At 42.2% G+C, this 27,764-nt stretch overlaps 1 protein-coding gene across 1 annotated transcript in view; it reads right to left on the reverse strand.

Annotated features, from left to right (window-relative positions):
* The window catches only part of Cubn (cubilin), a 208,076-nt gene that overhangs the window by 65,744 nt on the left and 114,568 nt on the right, over positions 1-27,764 (reverse strand). The window contains exons 32-41 of the mRNA NM_053332.4: positions 19,932-20,091; positions 18,081-18,194; positions 15,900-16,010; positions 14,608-14,736; positions 13,663-13,795; positions 8,961-9,166; positions 7,971-8,155; positions 6,151-6,343; positions 5,674-5,871; positions 874-1,020 (exon numbers count right to left, since the gene is read on the reverse strand). Of these exons, the coding sequence (NP_445784.3) occupies positions 874-1,020; positions 5,674-5,871; positions 6,151-6,343; positions 7,971-8,155; positions 8,961-9,166; positions 13,663-13,795; positions 14,608-14,736; positions 15,900-16,010; positions 18,081-18,194; positions 19,932-20,091 (1,576 nt within the window). The remainder of the gene's footprint in view (positions 1-873; positions 1,021-5,673; positions 5,872-6,150; positions 6,344-7,970; positions 8,156-8,960; positions 9,167-13,662; positions 13,796-14,607; positions 14,737-15,899; positions 16,011-18,080; positions 18,195-19,931; positions 20,092-27,764) is intronic.

Genomic DNA, 27,764 nt, shown 5'->3' on the forward strand with positions numbered 1-27,764 from the left:
AGTTAAGAATCCACATTAAAATTAAGTTTTTCATACATGGCTGTTTTTTCAAAAATCCATAGACAATTTCTTTAATGTCAATCTACCTTCAAAGGTATTAGACTTCACATGCTGTCATGTTTTGAAAAAAATCTCAATGCTATGACACGTTAGAGCACTTCATAAACAACACATGTTCTCTAACTAAACAAATTTCTATCACATTCAAGTTGATTAACTTCAGTTGAGGACTTCATGAAGGTGTCTCCTGTATCATTATTAACTGGCTATTTCTTAAAGTGGAGATAGCATGTATCTGTAGCTCCTTTGATGGAAACTATGGGTATTATCTTCCAGGTCTAATCCTTAGCTAGGGTAAAAGTTATTCTCAAATGATCTTTTTCTTATGTCTACCATGAGCATACCTCTCAGAGAAGTGAGAGGTACCACTCAGATATCTAATATGAGAGATACTCTTGCACAACTGGACAACTCTAGTTTGTGTGAGAACTTAGCTGGCTACATGACATAGCAGGTACTTGTGTCTTTTGATTTATAATTTGTGTCTCAGTTTGGAAAGATGAGGTGGGTAATTAGGGAGAAAGTAAAAAGAGAACACCACAGTGGGAGGGAGAGGGGACAGAAGGAGAGATAGGAGGGGGAAAGGGAGGGAGGGGAGAGGGTAAAAGGGAGAAGAGGGGAGGGAGAAAGAGGGGCAGAGGGAGACATGTCTTAAAAAGAAGAGGACAGAAATAATTGAGAGAAAAGAGAGGAGAGGAGAGGAGAGGAGAGGAGAGGAGAGGAGAGGAGAGGAGAGGAGAGGAGAGGAGGAAGGAGAAAGGGAAGAAGGAGGGGTGGGAAAGAAATAAAACGGCAAATGCTTGGCCAAGTTACTCTTGTGAAAGGAGGCGTTGAAGCCTGTCCCCGCGACGCTGGTGTCTGAAGTGAAGCGGATGTACATGTATTCTCCAGTTGACCGGATGGGCCCAGGAGGGCTTACGCCACACAGAACAGCCAGCTCTGGGGATAAGTCACTGTCTCCTGTGACCAAAGAAGGGAAATGTCAGTGTGAAATATATGGTCCTAAGAATCCATTCCACCATCATTTGCAGGCCAGGCAAAACTGCTTGCATATTTTTCTCAGAACACCCAAGGTCCTAGGAGATAACAGTGTTCACAGTAAGTGGGGCAGCCGGCCTTACATCATTCTGGCTCCAGCTTGCCACGGTCTGCCTGGCCTTTTCTTAACCCCTTCAATAAAAATCTTTGAGGCAAGTCTTTCTGTCTTCTTAAAGCTGCCTGCCAGATCTTCTTGGCACTGAGACTCAGAAAGGGGCTGGAAAGGGACCAAGGACCATGCTTATGTGAGTGGCGGTTAGAGGCTCTGAGCTCAGTTACTATGATGGCTGGTAGTCAGACAGCTGAAGGAGAGAGTGACTGGCTCCTCTGTCTCAGAGCTCGCATTCAAGATCATTCACCAGGAGACCCAGATATGATCTTTTCCTCAACCTGGAGATTATTTTTGTACTTTTAAAATTTCGCTTTGGTTTGCTGTAAACTGTCAGCTGTGGAAGGTGAGAAAAGATGGTTCCAGCAAAGGTAGACCCCAGGAAGAGACACAAAGGGACATCAGGCCATCGTGTGGCCTCTTCCCCTTTGACTTTCTTTGTATGTAAGTTTTCATCAAACCAACTGCTTATGGCAGACTTGAAATCCTGTGCTGGGAAAATACTTGTTTTCTCCTAAAGGCAGAAAATTGACATATTTCAAGCCTATAGAAAATAAAATAAAATTTGAGACAGGAGGAAACATGCTTGTTTCATGAGACACACACCCATACATACACACATGCTCGCATACATGCACGTGTGTGCGCGCGCGCGCGCGCACACACACACACACACATGCATGCATGTACACCTATATTCCAGAAATTTAAATAAACAGGTACACACACACACACACACACACACACACACACACACTGAATACTGACAAGTCAGTTTATGTTTTCCATGTAATTATCCATACCTTTTCAAGAAGCTTGAACAGAATTCTTCAGAACGTGTTTTATATCTGTACATGTGTACATTTCATTCTCTGTGTGTGTGTGTGTGTGTGTGTGTGCCTGTTTAATTTCAATTTCTGGAATATAAGTGTGCATACATGTGTGTGCACAGTTCAGGGTTCAACCTCCAGAGTTTGTACTCAAGACCACTCATTTTGCCTTTAGAGACAGTCTCTTCACAGTGACATGGGTCTCACTACTTAATGTTCTCTGGTTGCCCAGAGAGCTACCTGTCTCTGCTTCCTCAGCTCTGGGATTACAGTGTACACTTCTACACCCAGCTTCTTTACAGGGCTGCTGAGGTCTTAAATTATATATATATATATATATATATATATATATATATATATATATATATATATACATATATGTATGTATGTGTATATATATATGCATAGCAAGCATTTCATTAATTTAAGTATCTTCTATCCCTGCAAACTCATGCTTTTTTATAAATGAGGCTTATTTCTTAAATTATTTTCTCACTTCATTACCCTATTTTAATGCACATTTCATAGAGTATTTCTTATGACTCTGTCTTTAATTATCAAAACTACAAAGTTTTGGTTCATTCACGTCAATGCAGGTCTTACCTCTCAGCAAGCCTGGGCTTCACCTCATAATGTTCTTTATTTTCTTTTTTTTTTTTTTTTTTTTTGGAGCTGGGGACCGAACCCAGGGCCTTGCGCTTGCTAGGCAAGCACTCTACCACTGAGCTAAATCCCCAACCCCTTGTTCTTTATTTTCTAAGAACTTCCCCAGCCTGGTGGGTGAAGCAATGCTTACCCCTACAGGCTTACTGATTTAGCTAGTTCCTTAGTGGTTGTATAACTCACAGATTACAAAACAGCTTAATCTTCGGGGCTGGGGATTTAGCTCAGTGGTAGAGCGCTTACCTAGGAAGCGCAAGGCCCTGGGTTCGGTCCCCAGCTCCGAAAAAAAAAAAAAGAACCAACAAAACAGCTTAATCTTCGCTCATCTTTCTAGCCTCAAAACTTAGTTCTTGGGCATTTTGATAAATTTCCAAATATGAAACATGGCAATTTTAGACCTGAAAGCCATAACCGAAGGAACCATAAACATCAGGTCTAGGAGATAGGTTGGAGACTCCTCAGCCTGAATGTCTTAGGGATGTGGAAACAGGTACTAAGATAATGGAAACCTGAGTCATCGAGAAGTTACTATTAACCCTCTTCAGAGACTCACACATGGCTTCTAATTGTTTTCTTCGCAAACCATTGGAAGGTAGGTATTATTATTACACTTAGGAAAAGAGTCTCAGCAGGGACACACGTTTGGTTACCATATTTAAGGCCACAGAAGTCAACAATGACTGTGACCCTGGCAGATACCCCAAACTTCCTCTACCTGAAGATGTATCCGACAGGATTACAACAAATGAATTACTGATTGAATCATTTTTGCTTTTTAAACAAGGTCTCAAGTATTCCAGGCTCACTGTGAACTCACAAAGTAGCAGAGGATGACCTGGAACTTTTGACCCACCCACCTCCGCTTCCTGAGGACTGGGATTACAAGGGTATGTGGTCCTGGGATTTGAAACAGGGACTTCTTAATGCTAGGCAAGGAGCCTATCAACTGAGCTATATCCCAGTCCAGAGCTACTGACTTCAGATGTAGCTTCCCCCTGCCTTTCTGTTCTCCTTCCTTTTCTCCCTCTGTTTATTCTTTTCTTCTTTTCTCTTCTTTCAAAAATACTTCTATGCTCAGGATAGTTCTATGAGATCTGTTTGGCAGAATTAGTAGATAAAATGTGATATGTGTTGTCTGAAAAGAACAATTCTGTTTTAAATAATAAAAAGGTACCCTAGACAGGAGACTAGCCTTGTCGAATTTCCTAAGATTGCTGCTTCGTGGGCTGCTCAAGAATGCTCATAGCTACACTATGGCCAAGTGCCAAGGACCTATGAGGACTGACCAATTGCACATGACATCTGTCTCACTGTTTTGTGGTCAATGAACTCTAGATATTTGCTTCAGAATGTCATGCATGCCTACTAATCAGAGTCAAAATAACTAGTAAGCCAAAAATCCAAATAAATAAAATAATGAGTAAGTAAAATTTAATTTCAAAGAATTTTAACACAATGTGAGTGGGCACATTAGCCAAAAAACCCAGCAACTGACAGAGGCACTCAACTCAGGCTTTTTTGAACAATCAAAGATATGGAGAAGGAAGGAAGCTATAAGCCATCTATTCATGGCTGAGAATGAAAAGGACCCATATCCACTTGTTACCCTAGGGATGTAAAATGCTTTTGTTGTTTGGGCACAAAGCACAATTTCTGAGCTCTTTCAACTTGCCCTTGAGCAAGAAAATAGATAAAATGTGTCAGCAGTATATACTTAAATAAAGAAAAGCTGAAAGGATTCTGAATTCTCTGTCTTTAAGGTTCTCAGACTTTTGTTAGAATTTTACATTTACCGCTTTGCCAGATACTCATAAAAAGACTCTGGGGGAGGAAAGCCCCCGAGAGCAGCATTTATCTCTTTCTCAGATGATAATACAGGCTTGTACAAGTCACTCAGAAGAAAGAGAGTACACCTTAGAGTCCAGGCTTCCAAGTCAATTTACTAAAGGGACAAAAGACAACTCGGCAGACGGTGACTTTTGAAGAGAAAGCTAGCCACTCCGTTGATGTCATTTCCCTCTTGCAGATTTCTAAATGATTTCAACTGCATTGTGGATCCCCGGAATTGTGTGTAACAGGGTGCAGCCATTGAATTCCACTATAAAAATAAAATTCAGTGTCTCCAAGCATGGCTTGAAAAGGGGAGCTATCCTGGACATGAGCTGACAGCTAGCTGTTTGCAGGATAACAGGTCTATGATTCCATCTGTTGGCACGATTGACTGAGGGCTTCTTAGTGCCTCATCTCTACAGATGGGGACATGCGCCTACCAAGTGATGTTTCTCACTGGGAGGCCTTGGTAGAGATAGAATTCTAAGAAAGCAATTTCTTGAATATTACAGTCAAGCATCGTTTTTTGTTTTTAAAAACAATCACCATTTACAGTATCACCGGGTGATATTGACACTGATGTTCTGGGATCCACTGAGAAACACTGATGTGCAGGAAATGACCTTCCTACTGCCATTTTGTACTTAGAGCATGCAGAGTGGGACGGCAACTGTATGCATATTGTATAATTTCATTATTTATGCCCCTTCCTCATTGCATAGAAACACTGTAACATTCTCAGTTCTGTCTATGCTACCCCGATTCTCAAGACGTTGGGAAGTGGATGCATTACCCACCTTGAATACTTTTTGATCTTCTACTTGGATCTTAAAGCCATGGGTACGAATATCAATGTCTATTTTCATTGTATCAATAAAAATCTAGCACAGTCTGGAAATCCAGATTTATTTCATTAAGGGCCTTCTTTTTTTTTTCCCCTCTGCAGAATGTGATCTCCATGACATTTTGTGATAGGTAATATAATACTCCTCCTACATTCTCTAAACATTGCATCTATTTCTTCTATCTGATGGCTTTACTGGTTACCGTATCTACAGAATTCTATTCAAAATGTATGGAGTTAGTATAAAAACCTAACAGTAATCTTGGGGTTTAATGAGTGATTTCGACAATGTTTCTCACCGTCTTTTACGATCAGCTTGTCATAATTGCATGACTGCTGCGGTTCGATGTCCAAGGAGAGAATGTTGAGTTCCACAGTAGAGTCAGGAGCATAGATGATCCAGATACAGTCAGCACCATTAGCATACTCTCTAGGCCAACCCGGGGAGAAAATATGGACAGGAGTGTCTCCCGTCACCATAAACCCTCCACAAGCTCCTGGGGAATGAAGAACAATATCCTTAAGCACTTGTCCCAGAAGTGCTTCAAAGGGACAGCATTCTGGGCTTGAGAATAATACACAGTTAAAAGCATTTCCTGCTCTTCCAAAAGACACAAATTGTATTCCCATGACCCACATCGGGCAGCTCATGACCTCCTCTATCTCCAGGAAATTCAACCTCTCTTATGGCCTGTGAAGGCACAAACACACATACCACATCACACCACGCCACACATTACTCCTAGAAAGACCTATATATATATTGCCAAACACACCTGGAGCGATGGTGGGAGGGGTGCTATCAGAAACATCTACTGCAAACCACTCCAGAAGGAATCCCCTTCCTGACACAGAAGAGTCGGAAGAAAACTGGAATGTCAGAGAGTTTCTACTGGAGCTAAAGGATTCTGTCTGGGTACCACAGTAAGTGCCAATGAGACGGGAATGAGTGTCAAATCCATCATAAATCTGCATGTAAAGAAAAAGCATTATAATTAGGCAACTACATATACTTTCTTCATTAAAAGAGAAATTTAAAGAATGGTTTGTATTTTATGATTTCACAAAAGGAGAAAGAATATCAGGAAGAGAATTTTTTGTTTAAAACAAAAAGTCACATTTAAATATGCTATTGTAATATTATAAGGTATTCTATATAGCTTTGTTGCAGAATTGTCCTAATAAACATGCTTGGGAGCTCTAGCCTACTTGACGGCTTATAATCAAATCTGTGGGTGGGGAGGTGGAAATGATTGTAAAGAATTCTGTGCTTAAAGAGAGAAAAAAGTAAAATAACAGGGAGAGGACCACAGCTGGCAGAGCTCCATACACTCAAAATACTTAGTAAATTCTTCTACCTGCCTTACAGTACTATCATACCTATTTAGAGATAGATTTTACCATAGTTTTCAAATAATTTCATTGTAATAACCATAAAATCCTCTATTAAGCTTATTTCTTTCAAATTATGTTATAAGTATTTCCACACCTATTGGCCATCATGTGGTCAGTCATCGGGTAGCTGCCAAGGAGAGTAATTGGATTATGGCCTTAGGGGATACGATAGTGTTTTCTGGAATTCACAGAGTAGCAGACGTATGGAGGCAAAGGCCACCATGATTCCTTCTATTCGTGTTTTCTTTATTTTTATATCACTCTTTCAGGTTTTTAAGGCTGAAACATTAGAACAAATGGATGACTTTCTCTCTTATTTAGTCTGCTTACCCTGAGTGTGCTCTATGCTTCCTTCCTCTCTCTACCCTAACGCTGGGGCTTCTATCTCTTAATAAAGCGCCCAGGTTGCTGCTGAGGTTTGGTCTCTGGTTGTATACGTTGTAACGCTAAATTTTGTACATCAAGGTCTAGGCTTATGAATGAGTTCTCACATTTAAGCTTTGGTTGTGCAAACCTTGCTCCTTAATTTAATACTATTGGTTACATAAAATTGGCTACAGCCAATCACTGAAGGGATTAGAAGTGGGCGGGTTTTGAGTTACTTAATGGAATGAGGAGAGAGAAAACAGGCAGGAGGAAGAAGAGAAGGAGATGAGGAAGCCACCACGAGGGGAGATGGACCATGAGCATGGCTAGGGGAAGCAGCAAGTACACCATGGGGAAGGTAGCCAGGTCAGCAGTTAGAATAGTAGATAGGGGTTGGCCCCCGATAGGTGTCAAAGCCAAATGAAATAACCGTAGTCTGAGTCCCATTTATTTGAAGACTAGTTGGGGATAACCTTAAATCACTTTTACTACATGTTGTTTCAAAAAAAAAATTTGAAGCAAGACAAGCAAATGAAAGGAGAAACAGGATAACAGGATAGAAGACAGAATAAATATAAAATTAAGGCAAACAGATGTGCTCAGACAGAGTCAATAGCCCTTATTGTAATGCCTAAAACTAATCTGATACAGGATAGAAAGTAACAAATCCAATACAAGGATTACTTTTGTACAGATGATGGTGAGACAACAGTTATGGGGTAGTGGGACCATCACCTATGTCTGTTATTTACTTGAATAGGAATGAATTTCAACTTATTTTTGCCAAGAGTATCCATCAGAGTATATACATATCCCCCTCACAAAAGAAAGTTACCTTTAAACTGTCATAAAAGCAGTTCGTTGTGGGTTCTATGTCCATCTCTAAGATTCTACCGTGGATAATATGATATGCGTCCACATTTACCACCCATTTGTAATTGGAGTTGTAGGGGTATTTTCCAGGCCAGAAGGGAGATGCGATTTTCCCATGAGTTCCCACAATATTATTATTGCCAAATACTAGGATAGAAAACAGAATTGTAAATCAAACCTATTTAGAATTTTTCTTTAATTAGATGAAAACCAGAAAAAAAAACTAAACTGTGAACTAAAGCAAAGGGCAAGACTGTTACAAAGGTCAAGTTTTGATTGACTGTCATTTCTTTTCTGACCACTGAAAGAAATACTGCTTTGCCTTTGGTTTTCTGAACTATTAGCTCAAGGATGACACTTGGATGGAATTCCGTCTCCTTAGAAGGCTGCAGGTATAAAAATGGGGCAACTTCCTGTATGAAAAAGTTTCCAGGGGACTTGGGGAGTAGGGTGCCATCTCGTACCTTAATTATAAATTTTGTTAAATTTAATTCTACATGAGAATCAACACAGGTCATGGAAAATTTATTAAAGAATAAAAAGTAATTAATATTTTATCTGCATTTGGAAGAATAGCCCAGGTTTTATCTGAATGATTAAGCCAAACCTAAAAGCATTCTAAAGGTCTAAGTTCGGGGAGTGTATTTAAAAGACCAAATACACATGTTTGATAGAGGATAGAGCTGCCTGAAGTATATTAAAAGGCCATTATTTCCACAATAAATATCATAAACATTAATAGCAGGTGGAAACTGGAGCCTAAAAGAACACTCAAAGCATCGAGCACACTTCCTTTGTCCATCAGTGAGTCATCCGTAAATCACTGATAACAACTTGGAAAAGAAGGTAGGGTGTAGGATTCTTCTTAGTTAATACATTAGTAAAACTTTTATCAGTATTCCTAGTTTGTAGGATGCATTCTAGAAGCCATTACGGAAGCAAACCATCTTACTATTTTTGAACCTGGCCTGGAAGCCCATGCCAGTGCCTGAGCCATCAGAGACAAATCGGACCCATAGACTATGTCCCTCAGCTGACGAATAATTCCCAGGGAGGGAGTTTCCACAGTATCGTCCAATCAAGTGGCCCGTGGCATTTCCTTCTCGGATTTCCACAAAATCCTTGTTACAGTTTAGAGAATTCTCCAAATTGAAGGATCTAATTTGGAAACAAACAAACAAACAAACCGTTAGAAAGCAAACATGAAACAAATGTAAGATTATCCTGACCTCAGTTCCAGAAGGTTCCATCCCCTCTTCTGGTCCCCATGCACCAAAGGGGTTCAATCCTAAAACCGTTGCTACAATAATTGGATATCCTTCTGGAGTCAGGAAAAGAAACATAATTTCTTTCTTTATATCCTGAAATCAATTTATATTTTTCATGTATGAGCTCAAATATAAGAAATATAAACTCTCACTACAAAAGATACCATCTTTGGAACTTTGAAATAAGCAAATGCAAAATAGTACTACCTATAAGATAAACAGTGTCATTCAGGCTGAATTTTATTACGCTCAGTGAAATAAACCCCCAATGGGAAACATGCTGAAGCTATTTTATCCTGCTTTTGAGAAGAGAGAGCCGTGAACCTTCTCTCATCGCAGAAGGTGATTCCAGGGACTCACTCTGAAGCTGTTCTGCTGACGTGTGCAGTATGACCTAGTAACCCAGCACCGCATGAGAGCTCATTTGAATTAAAGAATCTGGACCCCATATGCTTTCCTGGGCATTTTCCCCTTTCCCTTACAGATTGTTTCCCTTGTGTATTATAGCTTCTAATTTTGTTTTTATGGGCTTTCTCTGCGTGTGACCGTGTCTCAGACTCCATGTTTGTATGCTTCTTCTCCTTTCTTTGTTTTTCTGTTTTGTGCTATTCTTGTTTGTTTTTTGTATCATTTTATTTTATAATAGTCATTAATATTTTAGGTGATTATATTCTAATGAGAGGGAAAAGTGTAAATTTGGTTGGGTGAGGAAGGGGGATGACCTGGGAGGAACTGGAGGCAGGGAAACCACAATCAGAATATATTACATATAAAATATTTTCAATAAAAAATAGGTTATTGTATATTCAGGGGGTTGAAGGGAGAATCTAGCTCTAAATGGAACCTAAATCAGGGTATGAAATTTAGCAAACTCAGGTGATCTGAAGGTTCCTTCAGTGATTCTGAATGGTTCTGACCAGTGGTCTGAGAGATTATATAGGACAGGTCTCTCCTAACTATTGGACTGTCTTTCAAGAGTAAACAGCCAAAATGGCTTCCCCTCAGGAATTACAGTGGTGAACCTTATAAAAGTCAAACAAAAGTTCTTATGAAAGCTTTATTCTTAGAAGTCTTTGTTTTAGACTAGTACGTTTTATAAGCAAATCTACCCATTGGCAAAGATCTGACAGTAAAAATACAAAAATAATGCCCTTTCTGTTTCTTATTATCTCATTTCTGATCTGCTACCAGAAGCAGCCATTTCCTCAAAGCCCTCTCTCTGCTGGCATGAAGTACAGTTTCTGTCCATTCCTTTGAATATTCGTTTTGTACACATTTTATTTCTCCTCTCTCCTTTTCATTGCAAATTCAACTATCATTTATCCATTTTTCCCTCCCTGCTCAGTTTCACCACAGCATCCATAATCTAAAACTTATGTTTGAGAACTTGATGTGGTTCATGTGCCTCTCACACACCCCAGGGAAGAGTTCTTGTACACATCTGGATGTCATTTAGATCAGGGCAGAAATAGCTCAAGGGCCCTGCCAAGAAGCCTTTTCATTAACATTAACACACACAGCAAAAGTAACTTGCATTCTCCAAAAGCCACTTTAACAAAAAGGACTCAAGCAAGGAACACAAAGGCCAAAGACACAGCGTATAGGTGAGCAAGGGAACAACTGAGTCACCAAGAGTTTTCTATTTAGAAATTAGGACTTACTGTCTGTCAGCTGGTGAAATGAACCCTTTCTGTCCTTGTTCGCTTTCCATTGCTGTGCTAGACCCCATTACCAAGACTAACTTCACAAGGAAAGATTTTATTTGATTTAAAGGTTATAGTCCCTCATGTTGACAGGTCTGGTAGGGGCTGGCTCTAGGCAGGAATCTGGAGGAAGGAACTGAAGCAGAGAACAGGAAGGAACAATGCTTACAGCCTTATGCCCAGGCTGACATTCACCAGCCATTCTTCTACAGGTCAGCATCGCACTGGGCTGAGCTGCCCACAGGGGTTAGGAATCAAGACAATGCCCTATAGAAAGACCTACAGGCTAACTTTCCACTGTTGTTTCGTGTGTCAAGTTGAAACCCAAGAGAAGCACCTATGCATGCTCTAGCCTAGTGTGCAGCATGAAGTGTGCCTCCTGAACCACCACAGCAATTCTTCAGTCAGAACAAAGAATGAAAGAAACAGCCTTCGCTGAACACTCCTTTATCATGGCCTTGGGCTGTGTATTTTAAAATGTATTATCTTTATTACTAACAGGGGCCCTTCAAGCTTATTGTTGTCCCTCTAAGGATGAAAGGAGTCTTTCGAGGTTTCAATGCAAAGGATTCTTAAAGTTTATTTATCAGTAAATTTGTCAAGAACTGTTGGAAACTGGTTTGAACCCTTTATTTCAGTCTGGAATCTGTGTCCAAAGGTCCTTGTCCCCAATTAGGTTTTGATCAATCAATAAAGATACCAGCGGTCAAAGGCTGGGCAAAAAAGATGGGGCTGGACCCTTAGAGTTTTGAGGGCAAGGACATGGAAGAGAGAAAAGGAACATTGACCTGGATGCATGAACTGTAGGGGAGAGAGCCAATCAGCCATGTGAGAATTCGTGAGTGACCACTGGTCACTTCCCGACTGGGCCTAGGGTAGCAGCAGGTTTATGATTGCCAAGCCTTTAAGGCATCCAAGGCTCTTTAAAATTAACTAGTGCGTGTGTGAGTGAGTGAGTGTGTGTGTGTGTGTGTGTGTGTGTGTTTGCACCCACAAGTGCGTGCATGCATGTGTGTATGCGTGTCTGTTTGTCTGTCTGTCTTTCATTCGAGAATACAAAGAGTTCCTGGGAGGGTGGCTGTAAGTGTGCGACCAGCCAGAAGCACAAAGTAGTGTAGCCCAAACTCACCACTAAAAGAACAGAGAGCATAGGTGTATTAAGTATTCCCAAGACAGACCCTAATTCCTGGAACCATTGAACATCAGAGAGTGCACAGCATAAATATGGTAAAGGTAGGAGGGAAAAGACCAAGAAAAGAGGTTTCAAGTACTTGGCAAGTTGGGAAGTATAACAAGTTACGTGGGGAACCTTGAACTTCATCACTAAGACAGGAGAGCACTTTTCTCATTACCGTCTGTAAGGCTCTCGCACAGAAGAAGCATGCATCCTCTGTGTGCTCAGGGTACTGATAATATGTGTTAAATAGAAACACACATCATGGAGAGATGATTAGATATACGGTTGTACAATTTCTTATTACATAACAAATGTCATGACTTCAGTAAAAACAAACCCCGAACATTCCCTGAACATTCGGGCACAGGAAGAATGTCTTTGATTATGTCACTTGCGCCCTGAGGAAGCATGGGCTGACTGGTGGACTCAAGAAAGCAACTTGAAATGTCTGAGTCTGTCTCATTTTAATCAGTTTTTGTTGTGCACATGGCTATGTCTCTGAGGAAGAGCCCACAAAGAATGCTCTCCTCTCAATGTGGAGGCACTTGAGAGCCAGGCATTGCCTTACAAGCCTGTTGCCCCTGCATGGCAAGGAAAGGTAGGAGGACCATTGTGGCGCATGCCCAGTACCTCTGCATGGCAAGGTGAGGATCACAAGTTTTAGGTCACTGTGGGCTACACACTGAGGACATGTGAAACACAACAGCCACAGAGAATTAATGACTTCAACTTGACCCCCATGACCTTGAACTCAGAATGGTAACTTAAATGCTAACATGTCTTTAGTAAATATTTTGCTCGAAATCTATCCATCTGTCTGTCTGCCCGTCTATCTGTCTGTCTATTTTTACTTATTTTTGAGACAGGGTCTCTCTCTATGCTGTATAGACCAGGCCAACCTCAGATTCAAAGAGAGCTGCCTGCTTCTGCCTCTGAGTGCTGGGATTAAGCATCTCCTCATTACATCTACTTCTGGGAAAGCCTACTGCTGTTTAGTCTAACCTAGGTCTACTTGGAACATACAAGATCTCCCATTCACTCCAGCCCATTGTCCATGTTCCAAAAGATTCAATGAGAAACTTGAAAGTGCTTTTATGAATCAACTGCTAATTTAAATAACTGAAACAAAAACCTATCCAAGATCACTTCTCTGATAGGATAGGAAGGGTGGGTTGGAATAGGGATATAGAGTGTGGGTAAAGAAGGCCAAGGGTATTCTCCCTCTTCCTTCTCCCTCTCCCTCCCCCTCCCTCTCCCCTTCCCTTTCCCTCTCTCTCCCTCTTTCAGTTGAAAGAAAGAATACTGTTGAGAGATTCTTGATGCTTTATACAACTGAAGCCATGGAGCAGAACAGAAGTTGGGGAAGCCTTCTTATGGATCCCATGTGTTCTCTCTGCTGATGGTAGAGAACTGCTGATGTGATGGACACAGGCTGCTGGCCAAGCATTCTGTCAGGAATAGTGCTTCCTCTCTGAAGACGTACCCACACCCCTGAGAAGGACTTACAGGAAGGACAGTTGCAGGCGGTTGCCAGGGGAGCTGGCAATGTTCCAGACACATTCTGCATTTGGATGGTAGTCTGCTGGGTAGTCGGGGCTATTGAAGATGCCATCAAGTGTGTAGAAGCTTCCACCACAAGCTGAAAGGGGAAAGTTTCAGGGCAGAGACCAAATGAAAGACACCACAAGATACGAGCAGAAGGGGCATTAGAGCCAGTATCTGCAATGGAGGGCAAAGCACTTCCCTCCCACATTAAGAAGCAAGTGGGTCACACGCAGTAACAGAGGGGAGATCCTGAAATCAGAAAACCAAGAACTCCACGGTATGGTGGGCCACAGGGGATCCTTGTCTAAAAGCCTTTCTCCATGTGAACTAGAACTTTAGGTGATAAAAGATTTGTCTTTAATCTTGGCCAGGATGGTCCTCAACCTTGGCTGCCATGGGAAAAGAAACTTTCCAGCTTTTCCCTCTATGGAGTATGGTGGAACACACCATTCTTCCCCTTTCTACACTTCAGCTGTAATTGCCTCTCCTAGCCAACAACCGCCATGCTGGATGGCATTTCTTTCCTTTCCTGATTATATATCTTACTGCACACTGGACCCGTGCAGCCAGACCTACCTGACCCCACCATCAAGCACAGACGACAGAAGAACAACCATGAGGCTGCACGTCCATAAAAGCGTCCACCAAACTGGTAGTTGTGGAGCACCTTTGCCAACACAGTACTGTGACAGTAGAGGACAGGTCCCCCAGACAATAAGGTTTAGCTAAGAGATGGCCTTCCGGCTGAGTCTCCTCACTTCTAGACCTCATGGTTGTCAGAATTTAGATGTTGAATTATAAAGAAGGTACGGGCGGGAAAGTTCAGGAACCACCTCCCTACTTTAAATGAAGAGTCCCAAATAACAAGCCTGAGGTCATCTGTTTACGCTAATACATCTTACTTACATGATGTCGATGCAGAATAGATGGCACGGAAACCCTCAAAACTGCGTGTGGAATCAGTGACAAACCTCACGGTTAGGGCATTGCCAAATGATATGATGGGGTGGGGCAGGGAGAAACCACAGTAACGGCCTAAAGGGTGAAGAGAAACACATGGAGGTGAGTGACGGCATGGCAGGGACCAACACGACTTTTCTAGGCACATACAGGAAATCACAATGAGAACCAATGACATCAGCGCTGTGTTTGAGACAATCCCTGAGCACTGAAGGTAAGCCTCAAGTAAGAGCATAGCCAGGATGATTTAAAAACCAGTAGGAAACACTAGGAGGATGGAGGACAGTTGATGTGACCAGGCTCCAAGATGACAGACCAGGTTCCATGGGTTCAATGCCTGGCTTGTCGTTTACTAGCTATGTGACCTGAAACGAGTCCCTTGGGTGCTCTGCGACTCAATTGCCTCTTGTGGAGAGGAGGACATATTAGAAATAATTAAATCCATGTCAGTCATAAGGATGCAAAGACCGGGTTACTACTCATAAAGTGCTTAGAACAGCGCTGCACACGGGGTAATGCATCCTGGTCCAATGTGGATGGATTAGTATCACAAACATTACAATGGGGGTGTGCCTAGGCCTTGCTCTCTGCCCACCATTCTCCAAGGCTACATTCTGGGCACAGGAATAAACACTGAAACTTCCTCTGATACCTCTTGCCCTCTGCCAGGGAGACTTTTTCATGGTAAAGTCCCGTGGAGAAAACGTAAAGCACACGAGGTAATTTTGTCTGAACCTTTTGAAGAGCGACATCACATAACAGGACGTCTAGCATGCTGACTGGTGGACTTTCAATTAAGTCAATTAATTAAATTTAAAATGTTTTCCTTCCACTGGAGACAGAAGAAACACGTCCGGTGGAAGAATTTGGTCTACTGCCGAAATAGTCTTTGTTCCACTACTGGCACTGCCTCGGATTGTCATTTAGAATCTGCAACTTGTATTTTAGAAACAAAGTAAAATACACAAACTATGTGTTGAACATAAGTAAGTTGAATTTCATGATGAGCACCACATTATCCTGCTTTCCTGCCCTCTGATTATTCATAAGTGGCTTATGAGGCACTTCTTGCTTACTGTAACCTTGAATGGCCAGAGAGAGAGAGAGAGAGAGAGAGAGAGAGAGAGCGCATGCGCACACATGTGTATACACACACACACACACACACACACACACACACACACACACACACACACAACATGCCAAAACTACAGATGAAATGACCGAGTCTCTGGTACCTTGGACAGGTGCGTCATAGTCGTTGCCATCCAAAATTTCTACAAAGTCCCGTGTACAGTCTGTGCTGTTTTGAAGTTGAAAGTGAGTAAAGGAGAGAGTAATGTGATTGACTGTAGAAAAAAAGAGAGAGAGAGAGAGAGAAAAGTGTTGGTTATTTAATAAGACACCGGCAAGCAGAACAGAGAGGTTTTTGCCCCTGGTACTATCCGAGGAGGCTTTTCCAGCAAGAAAGCATTTGGCAGCTTTGCACAGGGGTGGGGTGAGTAAACAGAGCTAAGGGCTCAGCTTCACGCTAAGGGACTTCCTTTGAAGAGTAACAGAATCAATGCTTTTGAAAATGCCTGTAGAGTCCAAAATGCCAGGCATGGTACTTCTGGAGACATCTTATTGAAAAATATAATTTTAGGCTTGTTTTGTTCTGTTTCGTGTTGTTTGTTAGCCATTGCTGTGTTCCTGTCAGAAGCATTTTCCTAAACTGATTACTTTTCTTAGGTTCTGATTCCTTACATGCACTTGTACTAAGCACCCTTCTCCCCCTGGACATGGCTCTTAGCACATTGTTTGAGTTTATTTAGGGGTCAGAAGCAGCGCTCTAGAGCTTCTGAATCATCCATCAAGAAAGCTTTGAGTCATGGAAGGAACAGTCAGTGCCCAGACTACATTTTCCTTTTGTTGTCCTTTGCAGCGTCTCTAATCTTCAGAAAGGGATCTTTTCCTGTTGCTGTCCTTGCGGCAGTGAGATCTTTCATCTAGATGTTTTTGCAGCTCATTAGAAAATAACCAGGAGGCCTCAAACTGCTGAGCTCAACGCAGGGAGCTTCTTTATCTTGGCTTTGCTGGGGTTCCACCCAGCTCCATGAGCAAAGGCTACGGATTATGTCATCCAGCAGCTCCCACATTTTATGCATGGCCACAAAATACTATCAGTTTGTGAAAGTGTTAGATAATCCTGAAGGCCAGCTCTCTTTCGGAATTATTTTGTGCTGGGACCTGATTAGCCTGAGTGACTGTCCTATTTTCACAAGGTCATTAATTAAAGAACAGAGAAGAGAACTTAATGGCTTTCCCATGTTGTGTCTTAAATCACAACTTCTTCCTGGAAACCTTGAAGGAGGGTAGGGTTCAAATGAAACAGGATTCATCATCAGGGGCCTGGAATAGTCTGCTTGGAGCCATTCTGCCATGCCTGTAAGGACCATCTCATTTTCTCTGCCTGGAAACTGTGTCACATAATAGAATCCTAGTATCCCAAAAAGAAGAGAAAGGAAGCATTTATTGAGGGCATCCAGGCCTGCACTGACTTCATAAATATACACATGGCAGGAGAGATCAGGTTTTACCATTAGCTTCCCTTTTAGTGATCAATAGCTTACACTTAGAGGATACCCTGTATCTTCTAAGTGTAAGATATTTCTCCAATCTCTTCTTATCATTCACGTATTCATTCACCATCTACCATGCTCAGGAACACACATCAAGAGTTGTTTATCTATTAATTACTTCTGCATAACTTCAATCCCACATGCCTCCCAGGGTAGCAAAGGTGAACACAGCTACTGTTTAACAGTGTTGGGTCCCACCTATGGTTTTGTACATCATAGGCAAGCACGTGTTCTAGTGATGGCATCCTCAGTCCTTCCTCTTCTGGTTCGATTGCTTGTTTGTTGTTGAACCAAGGATCTCGCTGATCCCAGAGTAGCCTCCTACTGGCTATACATAGAGGATGACCTTGGACTTCTGGTTCTCCTACTTTAGTGTGTGTTGGGATGACAAGCATGTGATACTGCTTTTGGTTCATTTAGTTCTAGGGATCAAACCAAGTGCTTCAATGCGGTAAGTACTCAGGCCGCTGAGCTCTCCCAGGCCCTTGGTTTCTTTGCTTTTCAGAGACACGGTCTCCATATGTTACTCAGGCTGGCCTTGAACTTGCTGTTGAGCCCAGGCTGGTCTCCAACTCAAAATCCTTCTGCCTTAGCCTGCAGAGTGCTAGGCTTACCACATCCAAAAAGTTCTTTTTAAATTAATATGAATCGGTTTTAGATTGCTTTCTTACTAGACTCCTAAAATGTCTGTTTTCATGCATCTCAGGAGCTGGACTTGCAAAAGAGGAAGCCAGTCGTCGGTTGTAAGAGGTTGAAGGGAACTTGCAGACTCCCCTCCGTTTCACTTTTGTTACTTACATGGAGGCTGAGCTTCAATTATCCAGGAACAGTTCTGGTTGTGTAGATAGTTGTGAGGGTACAGTGGAGAGAAGATAGTATCGGAAGAGTCGGTCATGATGCGGCCTCCGCACTCTGGGAAGCACAGAAACACAGGTCAAATACTTCTGGTTCCACCCAACAGTACCAACAATCATTAGGTGTGTGCAAATGCAAATACACCCTTCTGACTTCCATAGCACATGCCAAGGAAGCCGCACATAAGCCATCAGATAGTGAGAAAACACTTTACACTCAGAATGCCTTTCAGTTACAAGACGTGGGGGCATGGCATAGAACAACACATTAAATGGTTATGAATTATCCGAACCATTCAGCCAGCACTCTGGCCTTTATTCTCTTACTCTGTTTGCTCACATAAATTATAAGGGAGAAGAATTTATTTACAAATTATTTTTTCTTCTTGAGGAAACACTTCATGTATAAAGACGATTGCAAGTTAAACAGAGAAGCCCGATGCTCTCTGGGAACCAAGGAGAGGAGGGTGTGCTGCGTGGCTGAGTCCTGGTCTGCAGAGGAGCAGGACTGAGCCAGTGTGTGGAGGGTGAGAAGAGTGGTGGAGGGAGTGCACGGCCTGAGCAAAGACATGGGAGCGGAGGAGGGCCGTATTTATACAGTCTTGACTAAAGCATGTGAGGCCTAACCAGAACTGGAAGCAGCATTGTTACAGGGTCAGGACTGGTTTGGGGACTGTGGTTAACAGTTGTAAGGGCTTGCCTTTCATCTTCTAAGCCACACAGAGAAAGGACAGCCACGAGGAGCCTCAATGTGATGTGATCAGAGTGAATCTCCTACAAGTTATTTGGGAGAAAGATAGAGCAAGGGTGGGTGAGTTTGAGGACGCTGTTACTGAAGTTCAGACAGGCCTAGAGGGAGGTTTTCCTCTGAAGCAACAACTAAAGAAATATTAAGTGTAAAAAAAAAGAGTGTTAACTACTGCTTTGTCTTTGAAATCACCGAGAATGATAGACCACACCCAGTGTCTTGCTCTAATGACTACAGTGTACCTTTGAGAGGACTGACTCAGAAATTGTGTCTATCTAAGAGGGTCCACTAATAAGATACCAATAAGTCTCCTAATATGGATATAGACAGGGCTATGATGACTAAGCAGGCAAACATTGGAGGGGAGGCCAGTGAGCTAGCTCAGTAGGCAAAGGCACTTGCCATCAAGCCTGCCGAACGCATTCAATCCCTGAGAACCAGATGGTGAGAGGAGAAGGAACTGAGTCCCCATAAGTTGTCCTCTGACCTCTACATGCACACCAAACATACATACAAGTAAATACCTGTACAATTTTTTAATTAAAAAATTATTTGAAGTAGATGATCTGCGTCATCCAGATAAAAATCAAGGCCCCATTCAAACCAGTTAACAATCCTTTTAATCTCTGCACTCCTTCCCTAACAATTTGATGAGGATTAATCTTCTGAGAAAATTCTGGTGAATGGCAATGGGTGAAAATGCTTGGGAGAGGAAATTGAGAAATGGTGACTTAAGGACAAAAACAATAGAAAACTATGGGATTCAGCAGTGAGGAAAACCACTCCCTGCGGGTAGTACCTGACTCCCTCACAGTTGTGTGTCTCCTTGGATAGGTGCTCGGCAAATTAATTTAACTAATTCTGCTTATGTATCTCTGGTACTGTACTATTAAACATTATTCTAAAAACACAGCACTTAAGACATAAAGATATTCCAAGTCTCCCTTTCTGAACATTTGCGTGTTAAGTTGGAAGCTGTGATCGGTTTCTGAAGCCTGGTGTCATTATACCACTAAAAATAGCTCAGGTGATCCACAGGACACTTACCTTCCCTGAATTCAGCCCGGAAGCCCCTGTTCTGGCTGGAAGATCCAGACCGGAATCTCACAAAGAGGCTGTTTCCTGAAGCGATGATAGAGTTAGGGGGCTGCTGTCTTCCACACACACTGGCGACACGGGCGTTTGTGGAACTTGAGCCATCATAAGTCTACAGAGACGGAAGACGGAAAACTGTCTTAATATTGCAAGTTTACATGTATAAGACTCATTGGGCTATCTGCATAGCAATGAACTACCAGAATATCTCATTGGCTGGGTCTAGAACAATCTGCTTTACTTCATTATCTTGCTGTAGAGTTCCAGGGACATGTCTGAGTATTTGCTCGTTTCTAGAGCCACTACAACAATTTCAATGTGAGGTTTACGGCTATCACCACTATAGCCTCTCTGACCCTCACACAGCCCTCCTTCCCTCATGATCATCAGTACATGCCCACCGTGTACAATGGAAATGTTTGAGGCAAAGTTAAACGCAGAAGCAAAACAGATGAGAGATAAAGGGCAACCATTCATTGTTAGAAACACATCATTCTTGGAACCCTTTGCCCATTGGAGGATCATGGGTAATGAGCAAGAAAAAATGACAGGATTCTTCTAATAATGCAAGTGAGGTGCGCTTGGCTTAGGAAAAAAATAAGTCAATCAAAGACAGCCCTGTCCGGGACTATGCTGGAACTGTTCCAACCTACATTCTGTGCCACTGGAGTGAAGTTTATATTAAATATGCCCAAATCCCTCCACCACTCTGTGAAACTCAAATGTCCTCATCAGGCTGGTCCTCTGAGCTAACACGGTTTCTGAACACATATGCGTGAAGCAGTGATAAAGGCGTCCCTTGTGTTACTATGGCAATACTTGTTAGCACTAAGTACACACTCTGTCAGAAACCAGATTCAGCCTTTCTCATTTGATTCTTCCAAGCAATTTCTCTACCTATACCTCTAGCAAGAAACTCATAGACAACCTAAGTAATATGTAAGTTATATAGCTTCTAAGAGGGAATGAGACACACTGGATCAGAAAACTACACTTGAAACTCTTATTTTGTCCAATATAAGATTTCAGTTGAACAGGGTAGATATATTGATATAATAAGTTTCTGAAATAAGTTAAATTAAATCAACAATGGATGTCTCATTCCAAACCAATTGCCATCTACATTTTGTTAAACATTTTGGGGAGATAACCGACTATTCAAGGATCTAAAGAGAGGAAGGCATTCATAAGTAACTTGGAAAATCTACTGCTAGCTATAATCAGAATTCTCTCACAGAAGCAGGGTTGGGAGGGCATTCCGAGTTGATTTGCATAAGCACATGAATAAGATGGCAATAGGATTTGAAGTCTCAGAAAAAGAGACCAGGCTTTGAGAGTAACAGATGTGAAGTCGATGAGGTTCTACAACAGTGCCTCTTTCTCCCTCTCCTTCTTGTCACTTAAGGTTCATATTTTAAATCCAAATATTCAATAAGGGAAACTTTAAAAAATGGTTTTTATTCAGTCAACATTGACTGAGAATTGAATTCTATTCTTCTAGCCAATTCAAAATATGGTTTTCAGCATGATCAGCTTGCTTGACCACTTGCTCTCTGCAGAGAGACAGACATCTGCCTCACACCTTCTCCCATAAGCTCAGAGAACATCCAGGGAGAGGGGAGCAGGTATGACTGCAGACTCAACAAATAAGGAGGGCTGCTCTAAAGCAGTAGCTCCTGAACGTAACTGGCTCCTTATACCCATAAGCTCACCCGGCTGTGGTTGCCTATGTAAGACCTGCACAAGATCAAGCTTGTCAATATCCCACCCAGCACGGAAAAGGGAGGGACTCAAGAGACTCCACCCCCTAGGCTAAGAGCTGTTGGGAACTGATGAATGACAGAAAGAGGTGAGGCAATTTTCTTCAGTGCTATGGGCCTCGTTCATGCCCCAGTGTATAGTTCTCGAATGTATGGGTGGTACTACTCTCAGCCGGTCGTTCTCAGGCCCAAATAACCTCCAATTCCCCAAACTCCAAAGGCCCTCCTAATATCCAAAAATGGGCTCAACCTGGACTATAGGAAGATTTCTGATGGTTAGTTTTTAAAACAAACAAACAAAACAAAAAACAAAAACAAAAAAACAACGACAACAACAACAACAAAAAAAACCCAAAAAACAAAAAAACAGCATTCTTCAAGAACTTGTGAAGTGAACTCCTGTGCATGAAAAGGAGCCATTCCCCCTACCTCTGGCAGAAGAGATATATGGCTACCTGTGGTGCCTCTCAGCATATCAAAGCCGTTGGCCTCCAAATTCTTTCAGTTACACAAGTACTTGTTGCACATTACAAAGTCCATGCTAGTGGACTGGGTTTTCTCCACCTCCCCCTTTTTCTAAACTCCTTCCAGCTGGGGGGGGGGGTGTTCTCTCCACAGTCCTATCCCCCAGCTACCCATTCTCTTTATAGCCCTGGTATCCTCCATGTTTTCTATGATCTGCACCTGCTTCTTTTATTCTGTTTTCTCTGTTCTCTACCCAGGCTTCTCACCCCTCTTTTACAGATAGCCCTGGCCAGGTCTAGCTTGCCGGCTATGTTCAGTCTGCTTCTTTCTCTCTTTGCTCTGGACTCTTCCAGAGGCCTCTAGCTGTTTGCTGTCTTATATATACAATAAAAACCTTCCCCTTCACCATACCATGGAGTAGGCATATTGTCAGTTTATACAGCTATTAAGCAAGCAAGTAAACAAAAAACAGGCATGAAGTTGTGAAGAGGAATTCAGGGCAAGTGAGAGGGGTTCTGAGGAATGATTATGATCAAAATATATTATGTGCGTGTAATGAGAATTTCAAAATAAATAAATATTGTTTCCAGTCTGGTATGGTTGCTTATTTTAGACAAATAATAGCAAAATAATATATAAACTATCACAAATACACCACTTAATTGGTTTAATTTCTTAAACACTGGTAAAATACTAGACTCTAATAAGTATATTCTAACTTCCCAAATAATAGAAATTGAACCTCTCTAAAGTCCTCGCTTAAAAAGATAAAAATATTCTAGTTTAATTTCTGCTGTGGTGATAAAATACCCTGACAAGCAATTTAGGGAAGAAAGGGGCTTCTTTCAGTTTATAATTCCAGCTTACAGTCTATCATTGTGGAGAAGTCATGGCAAGAACCTCAAACAGCTAATCACAGACAAAAGAGTAGAGAGAAATAAATGGATGCAAAGCTTACTTGTGCTCAACTTGTTTACTGTTATACAGTTCAGAACATTTTGCCTAAGGAATGGTGCCACCCACAGTGGACTGTGTGCCTATGTTAATGAATTAAAACAAATCCCCGATAAACAACCCAATGTAGACAATGCCTTCTTGAAATTCTCTTCCCAGGCAATTCTTGTAGTTGAATTGAAGTTATGTACCAAATGTGTGTGTGTGTGTGTGTGTGTGTGTGTATGGTAATTTTATAAGCACCACTACAAATGCCTTAAGTTAGTCTTCACCAACATGTGATTGTTTTTAAATAAAGTGAGACAAATATGCTTGTTATGAAATTATGCCTATCTAAGATAAGCTGGTACCTCATTCAAGATCACACAACTAGTGAGCATGAATCGTCACTCATCAAACTCTGTATAACACTGTTCCTTCTAAAGCATTTGTGATAGCTGGTTTATTGTCATGTGCTTATAAACCCAGAGTTTGGAATATATCGTAAATTCAAGCCCACAGTGGACAACAATAATAAGACACTGGCTGTATAAACATTTTATGCATATTAAACGTCATTTGGTAAAATTACAAAGCCTCGGACTAACAATGAGACAGTATTTAAGATTGCATCTGAAATGCCAATTCTACTTGAGAGTGAGTTCAACATTTGCAATATTAAGACGACGGTGGTGCATTTCGATTTTTAATTTGCAAAGTCGTACGACGGAAATACTTCAAGAGAGGAAATAGGAGAAACTCTGCTCGTGCTTATTTAAAGATCTCCTGGCATAAAGCTATCAGTATGCATGGTCCTTTATTTCTACTTAGCTCCCAAAGCAGAACTAGCAAGCTGTATCACCGTTGGATAGATGTCTAATGTATTCATACAACATAAGTAACTCTTAAGTCTGCTGCCAAGAAAGTCTAGGCTCAGGAATTGATTTTCCGACCTGCTACTTAGGTAAGAAACGCCAGAGCAGTGTACACACGAGACAAAACCCTCTACTGACTCACTCTTCCAGGTGACATTAACGAAATAAGATTTTTGACGCTGAATCCACAAAATTAAAAATAGCAACCCTTTTCACAGGTTCCAACTAGCAGAGCTCTCAAGAGGCTGAGGCAGATCTGGTTAACGGGCAAACATTTCCACGGGAAAGGATTGGGGATGGTATAAAATCACAAGATTCTAGTGCACGCATTTAATAAGCCAAAAACGTAACGTTAGTGTCTAAAAAGAAAGAAAAAGTACAGAAAGTTGACCCAGGGGAGTCAGGAAAAGCCAGATGTGTAAATGTGCAGAATTTGTCAATTTATAGGTTCTGAGAATAGAGGGCTGGGCTGAGGAAAAACCCTAAGAAGAAGCTGCCCTCCCACATGAGGTGGATTATACAACTAAATTAGGCTTAACAGTAAGAAGCTCTTCACAGGGAGTGAGGTCAAGGGTGGCTGCTGCCAGGTCCCCTGGAGCTGCTGTCATGCCAGGTTTTCTACATTCTGCCTTCAGGGAGAGAATGGCAGGGGTCCAGTCACAGGGCATAGCCAGCTCTCCATGCTCAGCTCCCTGGTCCCTTTCTCTGGCACTGTGAGAGGAGGAGGGAAGGATGAGGTGGGCCAAGGCATTGGACTTAACCCACAGCCTGGAGAAGGTTGGCTACAGCACACAATGCATCAGCTCTTTCCACAGCCTGAGCCTAGCCAGAAGCAAGAACCAAGCTAATGGATTAGGAATGTTCATGTTTGATATTTCAATACCTAAGCGTCAACCTTCGCCGGGTTAATGCATGCCCCCTCATCATACAGCGAGTGGCATTAGGAAGAAAATCATTCAAGTGAGACACCGACATCCCTTCTGGGTGGCATTTATAGTTCTGGGAGGAGGGGCTATGTTCAGAGTCTTACAGAACAGCTATCCGAGAGAAAGCATTAACTGTCTTTTACTTTGTTGTACATGATGTGTTGATGTAAATATTCATTACCAACAAACTAGGTGAGCTATTGGAATGATGGCGGCAGATTTCTTCTGGATGGAAAGATACTCTTATTTAGCAAAATGTCTTTATTATCTTTGATGTGGGGCCAGAATAATTTCTCCTCTTTGGGAGACACGCTGCTCCCTATCTTTTGCTTCCTGATCAAGACTCAGCCCCCTACTCTGTGAAATGGAACCAATATTAGCTTCGCCAAATACGATTTGGGAGAACTAGAGGAGTAAAAAGAATGAGGAGAGTTCCTGCTACAGAGTTGGTGTATAACAGACTGCTACTAAATAGCACGGATCCTTATGACAAACATTTCGCATCTCTCTCCTAGCTCCCAACCCAGTGGATCAGGATGCCGCCAGCCTGCTCTGGTACATCTTTGTTTCTGTCTGTCCTCCTCATGCCTGGAGCCTCCTCTGGGCATCTTAGCATTTCGCTCTTGCCTTGATCACTTTTTTTTTTCCTGCCTTGGCTTTGGACCACCTTTCAGTTCAGTCTCCAAACAACTGCCACGGTGCCGTGTGCTGTCTCCTAGCTATAACATGGGCCACAGGGAAAGCTGAACAGGCCTGCAGATTGCATCGGGGATAAGCAGTCACCTTGAGAGTGGACGAGCCCATGACTGGTGTTGCTAATAACCACTGCAGCCAGAGGTACCCACTCCGCTCTGTTTATGACCCAGAAGTGATCAAAGGACTCATGATCACCTGATGGACTTATCAGTCACCACTTATGACCCCAAGTTCACCCCGATTGCGGGGCCAAAATGGGTTTCCGCTTTGGCAGTGGCACATACTTCGCTTTCTAAAACTTCCAAGCTGAGCTTTGCACGAGGAGAAACTGGGAATGTCTAAGTGTGTGCTTTCATTTCTCTTTGCGGAACTCCGCTTTTTGTCCCCTCATTTGCGAGTTTTCTGGGAAATAGCACAGCAAAGCAGCTGTAGCATGATCAAATGTGTTAGGTGGGGGCTGGTGAAACAGCCTGGCAGGTAACGGCATCTGCAGACAAGCCTGATGACCTGAGTTCGATCCCTGGGGTCCCCTCACATGATGGGAAGAGAGACGCAGCTCTAATGGGATATCTTCTGACCTCCATATGCATTCCCACATATCCACAGAATTAATACATAAAAGTGTACTTAGAATATTAATTTCATTAGGATGATACACTGAAGACTGAAAAAATATATCTTAAAATGTATAAGTGGGGACTGTTCCTGATTTAATGATGATCGTGGACAAAGAGCTGAGGATTCTGGACCCAGCTCTGTGTTCCTAAGGTCCACGTTGTAAAGCGATAAGTAGGACCTTTAATGTAATATATATGACTAATCTTACTAGAAGAAGTGACAACAGCCAGATCACAGGATGAGGGGCACCACAAGTACAGTTTCTCAGTTAGTTCTTCTTATGGCTCCACTCTGCAGCTTGGAAATTTTAAAGATGGAGAAAAGGTAAGTGACTTGGAATCAAGTACTTGTCAGTAGTACAGAACGGTATAAATCATGTCTTCCTGCCATCTCGTTATTGAACCAAAGGGAAAGGTGAATCAAATTGCATTCATTTAGCTCAATATTAAGAGGCCAGAGCTCTGTGAAGTTACATGAGTTCCCCATGACCTTTTGAGAAAGATAATCATTGGAGCTTCTTGCTTTTTGAAGACTGTAATAGGGCATCCTTGGGGGTGGTGAAGGCTAATCTCAGTTGTCAACGTCACTTCATCTAGAATTAACTAGGACCCCAGCAGCACACCTGTGAGGGAGACTTCTTGGTTGGATCAATTAGAGGTCATAAAACTCGCTTGAAACTCGAGGCCACCCCTTCCTTCTGGTAGAAGCTTCTGGTAGAAGAAGGAAGCTTTTGCCTTTTTGCCCGCTTGCCCTCATTCTAACTGGCAAGTTCATCTAGCCTGTTCCTCTAGAGAACTATGACTAACAGGGACATTTTAAAAAGCCTTGGGCTGGGCTCCCCGTGGATTTCAGAGTGTTTGACATCTGTCATGCTTACCACTCAATAGCACAGAATTCCCAGCACAGCGTATTCATCAAGGTGTCTAACCAGCAGCCCAGTGTGCGGACTAATGCATAAGCCTGAAATTTATATTCCTGACTGCTCTATCTGCTCCTGTTCTTGGACCTGGGTATGCTAGCAGCTGGATGCTGCCTTTCGTGGGCCTAATTGCAGATCTGGCACCGCGGGGCTTCTCCCTTTCATCCTGACTCCATTGGGCCACCAGGTTCTTACTCTTTACTAGATTTTAACTCCGGCTGGCAACTCATGTCTCTGCTTAAGTGAATTAAATCTTAACAAAGTAAAAGAAACATGGGGAAGGGCAATATGCGTGGAGGGTAAAAGAACTATTCACATCGGTCAGGTTCAAAGGAAACTCGGATTCCCCAAACTCCGAAAGGCACTCCAAATATCAGAAGTGAGCTCAACCTGATTCGTAGGTGGGTTTGTAGTGGTTTTCTGGCAGTGATAAAAACGAACATTCCTCAGGAGCTTGTGAGTTTCCCTCTACCAAAGGAGTCTTTGCCCTTACCTCCAGCAAAAGTGGGGTGGGGGATGGGGGAGGAGGGGTTGGGGGAGGAGGGGGTGTTATCCAACTAACCTCTGGAACCTCTCAGCCTATCAATGTCCTT

The sequence above is a fragment of the Rattus norvegicus genome, chromosome 17 (genome assembly GCF_036323735.1).
Source record: "Rattus norvegicus strain BN/NHsdMcwi chromosome 17, GRCr8, whole genome shotgun sequence".
NCBI classification, from domain to species: Eukaryota; Metazoa; Chordata; class Mammalia; order Rodentia; family Muridae; genus Rattus; species Rattus norvegicus.